Raw genomic sequence first — 12,394 nt, 5'->3', positions numbered from 1 at the left:
GGATCCCGCTCGAGGCTGTTTTTCTTCAAAAACCAGTATGAGGTGTCGGAAGGTGCCGTGAGTGTTTTCCTTTACGCTGTAACAGCGGACGACGACAGGAACTGTCCTTCTTCTTGTCTGGAACCTCGGTACCGGCATTTCTGCGAGCGGCCGCCATTTTTTTTGGGCGGTGGCGTCGCTCGTTTCTTTGACACCGGAGCAATGTTCTAGAGCGCAGCGAGTACGACAGGATGACCTGAGGTGACAATTGCTATTTTCATATATTGGTGATCCTCTGGAGCCCTTTTCCTGCAAACAGGCGCAATATGTCATTACTGCCTTGTGTGGCTCTCTGGCTACCAGTGTTCACCTCCCTCTACTCGCTCATGGGACTTCCTTGCTTTACCTGGGGTTTTGTGCTGAGTTACCTGATTTCTAGGTTACTTCATATTCGGAAAGGTGTTTTTTCCGCGCTCTGGGGGTGTTTTCATGCTTCTTCTTTCCCCTCCAGTGCTCCTGTTCACCATTTTTTGAGCTGACGTCATGGGCTTACTTTGAGTTTCAGGAGCTTCATATCAGTGGCATTTGGTGAGGTATTCTTTTCTTGGCATTTTTTGGCTCCTTACTATTTATCTCACGTCACATATTTCTTGTGGTCACTTTTTGGAGCGGTCTACTGTGCTTTGCTCTTTTGGCGGACACCATGGGGCCTTCTCCCACTGCTAAAGACTCTAAAGGGACCTTAAAAAGATCTAAACAACAGTCCCCCATTCCTGAGTCTTCTCAGAAAGATACTAATACCACTTTGGGGGCTATTTTGGCGCGCTTAAATGTTGTTCATGATATTGCGCAGTCTACTAAGATTAATACCGACCTCTTGCAAGTGGAGGTGGCTGCTATCAGAAATTACTTTAAAGCCTTATCTGTCAGGGTTACGAATGCTGAATCCCGTATCAGTGGGGTCGAGGATACTACACACCAGCACTCGAAATCTCTTCAACAGATGGAACGTTCGATGGTGGCTTTGCGCAGAGACCTTACCGAGCAGGAGGACCGTAATTGGAGGAGTAACCTGCGTATTTTTGGTCTTCCTGAAGATGCAGAGAAGTCAGCCTCCGCAATGATTGACTTCCTATCCACGGGGATTCCTTCTACCCTACAAATCTCCTTTCAGAGAGATTTTGAAATTGAGAGAGCTCATCGAGTACCTACGTTCAAACCCAAATCCTCCACCTATCCGAGGGCAGTCATCTTTAAACCGTTGCGTCATCAGCACTCGGAACAGATTCTGGCTCACATGAGGAAAGTTAAGGCGGTGTCCTGGAAGGTCATCGGATTGCCATCTCCCAAGATTTTGCCAGAGACACTGTCATCCGCAGGAAAGGATTTCTCAATATGCGAAAACATCTGTTAGACATGAATATCCCCTTTTCCTTTGCTGGTCCTTCCAAGTTTCGCATAACTTTCAAGGGACGTTACCGGATTTTTGATGAACCTGCTGACCTCTCCTTTTTCCTGGATAACCAATCTGAATCACAGATGGATTCTTCTCCAGCTTCCGGGCCCTCTGGGTCTTGACTTTCTGTCTTTGCTGACTCACGTGGGTTCGTGCGTCTTGCTGTTTGGCATGTGTTGCTGTTTTTTCGCTTCATATGTTGCTCGTTGATTGTTATTCGTTTTCTAGCTGATTTGTCCGTAACTTGTCAGCTGTCATGTTGACTCGTTCCTGTTATTTATCCGCCTGGTTTCCTCTTTTAGAACAACTTATGTTCTTCATGTTTGACGTATCCGCTGTTTGTGTGTTTTCTATGGTCTTTTTTTGGCAACCTTCCTTGATGTTGCTGGTTTCTGGTTCCTTGTTTCTGCCTCTCATATTATCCGATACAGCTGGATTCTTCTCCAGCTCCTGGCCCTCTGGGTCTTAACTTTCGGTCTTTATTGCCTCACGTGGTTTAATGCGTCTTGGTGTTTGACATGTGTCGCTGTTTTTTCTCTTCATATGTTGTTCGTCGATTGGATGTTCGTTTTCCAGCTGAGTTGTCCGTAAACTTGTCAGCTGTCATGTTGACTCGTGCTTGTTATTCTCCGCTTGGTTTCCTCTTTTGGAACAACTTATGTTCTTTGTTTGACGTATCCGCTGTTTTGTACGTTTTATCCCATCTTTTTTGGTAATCTTCCTTGTTGTTGGTGGTCTCTGGCTCCTTGTTTCTGCCTCTCATATTCTCCGATATTTGTTTCTTCCTTTATGGTGTATGCTTCGTTGCTTGCCAGCCGATCGTTCTGCTCTTGTCAGATTTATCTCTTTGTGCTCACTCCTTTCGTTTGCCTCTTTTATATCTGGTTGTCTTGATATTACTTTATGGCTCCTTTCTTAGTGATTTCTTCCTGTCAATTAGTTCTGTTCTGTTTCTATTTCCGTATTGTTTTCCTTTTTTAAAGTTGCAGATTTTATTCTTGCTCATATATGTTATTGCCTGTTAATATATTAGCCGCTTATTGCAATTTTCACAATTATTGCTAGCATTGTTTACCATGTACTCCATCCCCTCCATTTTTATATTTGCTAGCTTGTGGTTTTCAAAACTTTATGCATTTCATGCTTATTTCTTTGTTCTTTGTATGGATTTTGTATTAATCTCCATTGGTTTATTTGACTCTTAGATAAGTTTCTTCTAGTTCATTTTCACTTCTATTTATCAGCTTGTTCTTTGATATGCCTTATATTGTATGCCTAATTTTCTCGCTTTCGGATGCCTTGCTTGTTTCTTTCTTTTCTCCAGTCTGGGATCTACAATTTTATCGACTAATCTTTCTGACGGTCCTATGTTTTCCCTTCCCACGTTCCCCCTGGTATGAGTTTGGTCCCTTATGGACCTACCCTAGCGAGTCTCTTCTTTTTTTATTTTCCTCTATGCTTTACTTTCTCTTTTCAAATACTTCTTTCACTTTTCTCCTTTTTCTCTTCTTTCTTCTCTTCACGAATTTCTTGTTGGGGTTCTCCTTATGTGTTTGTGATACGGCGCTGGTGGTCTTCTTTTGTCGTTCTTTTCTCTTTTTTGTTATCTATGTATTATGATTTATCTTTTCTGGTAGAAATATGCCGGGCTTGAATGTGTTGTCCCTTAATGTTAGAGGATTGAATCATCCGGTGAAAAGATCAAAAATTCTAGATTACTGTAAATCCTTATCTTCAGATTTGGTACTCTTACAAGAAACAAAAGTATCCTCCAAGGAGGCCTTGTTTTTGAAGAAGGATTGGGTTCTTGGCGTTGCTTTCTCGGAGGCCTTGGGCAGAAAGAATGGTCTGATAACGTTAATTTCTAAGAATTCTGGTTTATCCGTGATCTCTACTGAACATGATTCGGAGGGCAGATGGTTACTTTCCAAGTTTTCTAATGGTACGGATGATCTATATGTTATGAATATCTATGCTCCAAACATTGATGACCCCCCCATTTTGGCGAGCAATTACTAAAACATTAGCTGATACTCCGCATAAGGGTAATCTAATTGTGGGTGGAGATTTTAATTTACCAATGGATCCCCTGTTAGATAGAAGTTCTGCATTTAACTTCCGTCCCCCTAAAGCTCATAAACAAATGACGAATATGTGTTCCTTGACTCATCTCCTAGATATTTGGCGTCTTCATAATCCTACAGGTAGTGACTTTTCCTTTTTTTCCTCTCCCCATTCTAGTTTCTCTCGTATTGACTATCTTTTGGTCCATTCTTCTCTTGTGCAGTCTTCCTCTTCCCCGTACATTCATCCTATTCTTGTCTCTGATCACGTGGCTGTTTCCTTTACTCTTCTGTCCTTTGCTTCTAAATCGCGTCCTCGATCTTGGAAATTAAATACTGAGCTTTTGCATGATGAGTCTCAAATTTTGGCCATTTCCAAAGAAATTGATACTTTTTTCACTGATAATGACGGCTCCGTTTCTTCTCCAATAGTCTTGTGGGATGCTTTTAAATGCACTCTTCGTGGTCACATTATTAAGCGTATGGCGAGCAGAAATGCTGCCCTCAAAAAGGAACTTGCCGATTTAGCGAATGAAATAAAAAAACAGGAATCTCTGTATCGCAATTCTAAGGACAACAAATGCTTACAGACCATTAAGAATTTGAAGTATTCCTACAACACTATGGTTACTAAAAGAGCTCATATAGGGGTACAAGCTCAGAAATCCAAATGCCTACTGTTAAAAAACAGAGCAGGTAAAATTTTGGCGGCTACGTTGAAGTTTCAGGAATCTTCTTTTCAATCATCTCAGATCTCCTTTATCAATGATAGCTCTGGTATCAAAAAATTTCAAACCACAGAGATTCTCGATGTATTCCGAGATTTTTACAGTAAGCTCTATACTCCCACTAATCAGGCATCTTTTTCCCAATGTCAAGAATTTTTGAAGACACTTCCTATACAATCTGTCTTGGTGGAGGATAGTAGCAAATTGGGTGGCTCGGTTACTTCTGAGGAAATTATTGCTGCAATTAAAGCTACCCGGTCTGGGAAAGCTCCCGGTCCTGACGGTTTCCCCATTTTGTTTTATAAGACCTTTCTTCCTTCTGTTGTTCCTCGCCTTAAGTCAGTTTTTGAGGCCTTTATTCAAGGGGGGTCGGTTTCGGGTTCGGCAGCTGACGCCACTATTGTGGTGATTCCAAAAGAGGGGAGGATCATTCTGATCCCAAGAATTTCCATCCTATTTCCCTTCTTAATATGGAGGCTACGATTTTTGCCAAGATTTTGGCCAGACGCTTGGAGTCTTATATCCCTAAGCTTGTTCACCCATCTCAGACGGGGTTTGTCAAGGGTAGACTTGCCAGGGACAACATTCGTACCTTCATATTCTGGGTTCGGCTAAACGTTCTACTCTTCCAGCTGCAGCTTTGGCCCTTGATGCCGAAAAGGCCTTTGACAAGGTTTCTTGGCCTTTTCTACGTGCTGTTCTACTGGCGCATAACCTTGGGGATTCTTTTGTTCATATGGTTATGTCCCTTTATACTCAACCTAGAGCCAACATTAGAGTAAATGGGGCTACGTCGTCTTTCTTTAACCTTTGCCAAGGCACCAGACAAGGCTGTCCTTTATCCCCGCTTTTGTTTTTACTGTCTATCGACCCGCTCCTCCGATTGATTGATCTCCACCCAGACATTAAAGGTTTTAAATTTGGTTCCCATTGTATGAAGACAGCTGCTTATGCGGACGATGTTCTTATCTTCTCTGAAGATATAGTATTAGCCATTCCCGCCATTACTGATACCATCTCTCTCTTTTCTAAGGTTTCTGGTTATACCCTTAATAGAGACAAAACAGAGATGTTCCCCTTGAATGCTTATTGTTTCCCAGCGCATATGGGTTCTGCAGGTTTTAAGTGGCAATCTAAACAGCTTAAATATTTAGGGATTTGGTTTTGTGGCACCCTTTATGATACTGTCGCGTATAATGAAGCTCAGACTATAACCACAGTACGTCGTCTTTTAGACACCTGGTCTCCAAAACATATTTCTTGGTGGGGTCGGCTACAAACTTTGAAAATGATGATAACACCTATCATTAATTTTGTATCATCTATGCTCCCGGTGAAATTATCCTCTTCTTTTTTTCATGAGATGGATATCATTACCTCCAAATTTCTCTGGAATGACAAGAGAGCTAGAATTGCTTACAAGTTTTTGAGAAAGCCTTACGATATGGGGGGTTGTAACTTTCCGGATTGGGAGAAATACCAAACTGCTTTCTTAGCTTCTCGAGGAGCGCTTTGGTTTTCTTTGGTTCCTGCTCACATACCTTCCTGGATGTTAATTGAACAGGAGCTCTCTGCCCCTTTGCCACCTTCTTCGTTTTTAACCACTTCCACTTTATCTATTCCGTTTTCTCGTTCGATTATCTTAGATACCATTGCTGCAGTCCGGCTGGTTGATAAGAGTCGCTATTCCTCTTCACAAATCACGTTGGTCCTCAATTTGGCGTAATTCTAAGATTAAAATTGTCATTGATCACAAGTTGATGTCTTATTGGGCGGCTAAAGGTATTTCTCTTGTGCGACAGCTTTATGACTCACATAATGATCCGTTACCCTTCTCCTCCTTAGCTCAACAATTTTCTCTCACTAACTTAGACTATTACACATTTCTAAAACTTAAAGTTGCTCCTGCTAAATTACGATTGGTTCCCAATTCCCCTACTGTTACCCTATTTCACCTTTGGCTTAGAACTGGTCATGTGGCTTCTAAAATTTATAAATTTCTCTCTTCCGACACTTCTGTCCAGCATACTGTTACCCAACAAAAATGGTTGCGTCATTTTGCTCATGATCTTACACAACATATTTCACCAGACTCTTGGCAGTTAATTGGGAAGTTATCTCTGCGTAATAAAGTTGCCCCTTCTTTAATTCAGTCGAAGTTCTTTTCTATCAATCTCCTTCATTGGACTCCAGTTCGCTTGCATTCCCTGTCTCTGAAGGAGAATGACCTCTGTTGGAGTTGTGGCTTAACAGCTGGTAATTTTCCACATATGTTTTTTGAATGTTCTCTTCTACAATCCTTTTGGGATATGGTGCATAAACATCTTATGTTAATCTTTGATGTTAAATTCCAGCTCTCCTTTCCCACGATTATGCTGGGTCCTTTGGCCTCTCCAATCCCGTTGCCTCTAGCTCCCTTAGATTTACAATTACTAGATCTTCTATTAACTGTTGCTGTCTAAGTGATTCTTATGGAATGGAAGTCTTTTTCCTCAGTCTCATACCATACCTGGTGGGCATGGGTTTCTTTTTTGAGAAGTGCACACACCTCGGTTGATGAGGCCCATCTCTCTCCTTCGATCTCTAGTGGTGTTTGGAGAGCTTTGGATGCATATATGGATTTAGCCTCGAAAGGTTTAGTTGCTCAATATCCCTTTGTGTCACCTGATTAAGTGTGTCGTGTGTCTGTTTGTAGAGCCCCACAGGAAGAGTTCGTTTCTCTATCTTCTCTTCCCTCTCTCTTCCGTCCCCGCTTTCTTCCTCTATCTTTTCTTTCTCCTTTCTCTTGCTATCTCTTCTTTTTTCTTTTCTATTGCATAGTGATACTGTTGATGCCTGGTATTATCCAGATCACTATTTCTTTGTTTTTTACAATAATTATATGCAACTTCTCTGATGAATTTTTTGTAACCTGGTCCCCATTGTTATATTACTCTTTATTGATATTCATCACCTGTATCACTTTTTATTATGTTTTACTATTTATTTACTGCCTTAAAATCCAATAAAACGTTTTGAACTTAAAAAAAATAATAACATGAATGATTTCAATAGTTTCTGGTTTGGTCCTGACCTTTTAAAACCACATAATATGTTAATTGACCCTACCACTAAAGATATGAGTGCCCCAGAACTAGCTTCTGTTTCTCTAGATGCCTTTGCTAAGCATATGTTCATTCCATCCCTTGTTGAGCACCAAAACTCCGAAGCTACTCCAGTACTAGTTCCTAGAATGGTTACCTTTTTCACGAAGGTCGGCCCAGCTGTGACACAAAAAAAGCCTGGGACCTGCCAAGAAAGTCCTTTAGAAGTGGTAGATCCACCTACTAAGACTTTAGAATTAACAGCACACGGTAAGGAGTCCAAAAATCCAGTAGACTCTGATGTCTTGTCTGGTGCCTGGGGAGCTGTTCAAAGCAGACAAGGCAACTTGGGGCCCATACTTTGCCAGGTATTTTAAATGTATTCTCAAAGGCTTACCCACTCTCCCCACCTGGGCAGGGACCGAGATCGCACCAATTTACAAGGCAGGCTCACGGTCCCTACCATCTAATTATTGGCCAATCAGCCGTATTGACAGTTCTCAAAAGCTTTTCTGTTGTACTCTGTAAGACAGAATTTGTGAGTGGGTTGAGGGTGTAGGCCTCATAAGCCCCCTACGAGTAGGGTGTAGACCAGTGCCATCGACCAAGTATTTCAGCTACAGCTTATATACTGGAAGTATGTCGTTTTGGGAGGTGGTTGGCTTTATGTAGTCTTTGTTGACCTCTGTACTACCTTCGACCTTGTCCCAAGGGAGGCCCTGTGAAAAGTCTTAATCTAACAGGGCACCCCGTGCTATCTAGTTGATGTCATCAGGAGACTGCACCAAATGAATTATGTGCAGGTGAGATACAGTAAACAAGAGGAGTTGACAACATGGATACCAGTCACGAGGGGGGTAAGACCCTATCCTGTTCGTATTATACATTAACAATCTGGTTGCCCAATTAGAGTAGTGCAATCATACCGCCCGAGCCTGGCAGGTATGACAATCCCTGCCCTGCTGTTCGCCGACGACACCTTACTTGTATCCAAATCTCCTATGGGTATTCAAAATCTTTTGGACCAGTTCTGTGTCTTCTGCGAGCAGAGAGTGCTTGAAATCAACCTACAAAAAAACAAGTACATGGTCTTTAACCAGCCATATAACCTGCCCAAATCTGTTTTTGCATGGTGCTCCCCTTGAGAGGGTCCACACCTTTGATCTCCAGGGTCCCTTGGTTAGGGCATATAAAGACCTTCCTAGCTAAGAGTGGTGTGAGGCTTGTGGACTAACCCGGGAGCTATAGCCGGTATGGCATCGGCTGCATCAAGGGGATGTGCTAGAGGTATATAGATGGAGAATTGACTAGGATCAGGAGTTTGGACACTTTGACACTAGCCTTCTTGGAATTCAGTGATAGCTTTCATGTGGAGGCTACATGGACTCCATTGAATGCCCATTGGAAAAACCATGATCAAATTTCGTTTTGGGACTTTACCACTGCACACTTTCAATGCTACCTGGGGCCTTCATGGCAGCAGACCAAACCAGACGTATCCATTTTGTTCCCAGGCGAAAAAATGCATTAATCATTTTTCTGTCAGTGCCTAACAAACAACAGAAAGAAGTGGATACTCCCACTCTGTCAGAGTATGGGGATTAGGGACTTTAAGGTTGCCTCTAGAAGTTTTCGCGACAACACAACACCCTTGATTGTATTTGCTCTGTCCAGCTTTTTAATGGGAGTATGGACTATTAGACAGGGTAGTGTTGGGCTCTGAGAACTGAACTGCACTGCATAGTCTATAGTTAGTAATGTGAGCTGTACAAAATGTTACCTCTACCATCCAATTTATTTACCTTCCCTAACAAGGTGCTACTGGAACCCAGAACTATAAGCCAATGGCTCCTGCAACAATGTGAAACTCCATGACTAGTACTACTTTTCGATCAAGTGGTTATATAAGAAATGTTCATTAATTTATTTTTTTATGGTTTTAAGGATTTTATCGATTTTATTATTTTCAATTTCTTATATGAACTGTATCTAGGTGTACTTTTCTGGCAGCATTTGCTGGATAAAGACATCCAGGTCCAAACGGATCAGCAGCTCCCCTCAATGTCTGAGACCCTCATAGGTGAGCAGTCATGATACACAAACTGCTGATTGAATGATTGAAGAATATGATGATTGAATAAGAAGGCACTACAGAATTTCGATACACAAGAGAAGACGGGTCCATTGGAGAACACCAAAGCCAGTATCAGGACTACACTGCTCCAAGTAGAAAAAATATGCACGCCCAGGGCTAAAGCAAGGTGTGGGTTTGCGCACTGTCACCTGGCAACCTTAGTATTCAGCAAACTTGGTGTGGACTCATTAGAAATCCCTTGAGCCCTTACACTTATTAAGTTTTACAAAATAAGCACTAAAGCTTGAAAAAAATATTCTAAAAATTGGAGGAAAAAATGTTCATTTTAAAAATGTGAGTTATTAAGAATGATGCGACGAGTTCGGCATACACCATAGAGGAAGTGAAGGCAATTGGTTCCAGCATGATCATGACCGGACCATCTAAGTATCTGGCACCGTCCCAATTACGCAAGTCGACTTGGTGAGTTCGGGAACTTTTCAGGTCACGGTCGCAAAATTGCGCATTCCTGCCCAGCCTTAGTAACTCTGGCCCGGTTTCGATGCGCAGCACCTCGGCTCGCGCCCCGTAACCATAGCTGCCAAGTTTCTCAGGTCCATGCAGGACTACAGTTAAAGTTCTGAGGCTTGTAGTCCTGGTTTTACACTGGGTTAAATAATACTACAAATCCCAGAATTCTAAGAAATACACGTGACTGGCCTAACTGGTCACGAGTGGACCTGGAACACTAGCCAACTAAGCAGAACTCCCTCACAGAAACACGTTTTTCGTCTGGAGTTCTCAGCGTCCATAAGTCACCGCATAAGGCACTCGCGTGGTTGAAGTAGGCTGCGGTGTGAGCACTGCTTTATTGTAGGCCAGACTATTCCTGAATAGGAATATTATGCAATAAGAACTATGGCGGGAGAGCGAAAGCGGACAGGAATTGCAGGGGGTTTATTTAGTGTGCGTCACAACATGAAAGTCCCGTTAAGTTCGCGCGTGCCTCTTCATCAAGGAAAGTTTCTAAGTTTAGATTCGCCAACTCACGGGCTCCCATGTTACTGGCGGGCACTGCCCCGCTACCCTGCGCGCGCTTACTCGGTGATGGCACAGATCCCCAGCAAATCCCACAGCTTTTTAAAATAAAAAAACGCCGCTGACAATGCACTAAACATGCCCGATCTGGGGGAAGAGACCTGTAGGAAACTAGGAATCGTTTTCGTTTCGTTTGAGGTTTCGGAAGAGTTCTACTCCCTTGCTCTATTCAAGTTTTGGAGACTGGGTGTTTTTAATACTTGTTCGCAGGTTGCTACGGTCACGTGGGCTCTTAGTGTTATCAATTTTACCGGGAGATATTACAGGAAAGGGTCACTGGGTTCTATTGTACTCACTTTCTGAGTGAGACAAAGGTGAACGCCGAGTCTGTCCTGGCGGAAGCTGGTCAGTGTAACCTGAAGATTTATCAGCGACCTCTGCAGCAAATGCACTAGCCCACCGAGCTAAGTGGGTTCGGACTCTACGAGACTCGACTCTGTACCGTGTGCACATACTTCTACAGTCACTGTCTCGTACCCCCGAGCTATCGGAGGTTTTAACCCGTGTCCCACGGTTTTAAAACAGATACATGACCAAAAGTCTGCTTCACTCTGTTAACAAATGTTTGGCACTCACACCCCAGGGAGTGCTTTGGGGGTTCTGGCACCGTGGCTGAGTGTGAATCTGATGCGAGTACCGAGGAGGCACAGCGCGCGCTGGATTGACCCGACAATAAACTCAGGTGCTGAGATCTTACCTGGCTCATGCCGCCTCCCATGGCTGCCAGAGGTGCCTGGTAACCAGGCGCACCGGCTGCAAACAGCACAAGAAGGCGGGGCGCTGCGAGGCCACGCCCCCCGCACCCTGCTGACAGCAGAGGTCACGTGAGGAGGTGACGGGCAACGAGCAGGAGGGGTCCATGTGAGGACTCTACCTTGGAGCGCCGAGAGAATGACATTGCACGGTGGGTTGAGTGCCTGCTGCAAAATTCATTCGATGAGATGCAGGGAAGCACGCTGTAATCCGCATTTTTATCCCAGGTACATGAAGAACACCTTTGCCAATATATTGAGTTCTGAACCCGACAACGTAGCCTTTATTTTGGCCGTCCATATGGCCACTTACCATTAACGGGGGGGAGCCAAACCACATAGGCGCTAGCACGAGGCGTTCACGTACAGGGAAACACAATGCGCGTGAGAACGGGGTTAGTGCCAGGTTACAGCTGTCTCCGAGATGCCAGGTTATTCATTTCAGCCCAGACCCAAAGGGTAGCGCACACAAGGACATGCAAGTTTCCCAAATATTCCCGGTAACTGAGCCTCAATGGTATTTTCGACCTCCCCCAGTTCTAAAATATAGCTGCAGCACTGGTTTCTACAAGCTCTACTGCCAAGCGGGGAGGAGTGGTGTCTTACGTCTCTTCCTCTGCCTTCTTTTCTCTTCCTCTGCATTCTCTTCTCTTCCTCTGCCTTCTCTTCTCTTCCTCTGCCTTCTCTTCTCTTCCCCTCTCTCCTCCTAGGTGCATCGGCGGCCTACAAGAAACGGTGCAAGGTGACAAGTCTGCTCTTCCTTCGGTTTCAATGAGTCAAACCAGTGACCAAACGGTGCAAATCCAGTTGTCGAAAAAAACAATCAAATAACAGTTTGCAAAGAAGTGGCAACAGTGTAGGTATCACCCCTGGGGGCAGAGACGGCACCCCGAAGAATTAACAATGCTGCAGTGCTGCCATCAGTCAAAACTCAGGAGGAGGGGTCAACTTGGGCGATGTCCTCAAGGCTACAGATTGGGTACATCAAATCAGTGTCATGCGTAACTTGGAAGCACTTAGATTTAGGTTCAATGCAGCCTGCACCATGGTCACGTGTTTGGGCCTTTGATTAGTCAGGCCAGAAATTCTGCGCTCCAATCACCGGATGCTTATAAGGATGTTGCAGCCATGTCAACATAACATAACATCAAACGATTTGGT

General features: G+C 43.7%; 1 protein-coding gene across 1 annotated transcript in view; it reads right to left on the bottom strand.

Moving 5' to 3' along the window:
- LOC144798334 (dual specificity protein phosphatase 22-A-like) overlaps window positions 1-11,295 on the bottom strand; it is a 156,221-nt gene extending 144,926 nt beyond the window's left edge. Inside the window, exon 1 of the mRNA XM_078669165.1 lies at window positions 11,179-11,295. Coding sequence (XP_078525291.1) covers window positions 11,179-11,199 — 21 coding nt within the window. The 5' untranslated portion in view covers window positions 11,200-11,295. The remainder of the gene's footprint in view (window positions 1-11,178) is intronic.
- Between the last annotated feature and the right edge of the window lie 1,099 nt (window positions 11,296-12,394).

This window comes from Lissotriton helveticus, chromosome 12 (genome assembly GCF_964261635.1).
Source record: "Lissotriton helveticus chromosome 12, aLisHel1.1, whole genome shotgun sequence".
NCBI classification, from domain to species: Eukaryota; Metazoa; Chordata; class Amphibia; order Caudata; family Salamandridae; genus Lissotriton; species Lissotriton helveticus.
The sequence above is the reverse complement of the archived record's forward strand: the minus strand, read 5'-3'. Positions and strand labels throughout refer to the sequence as shown.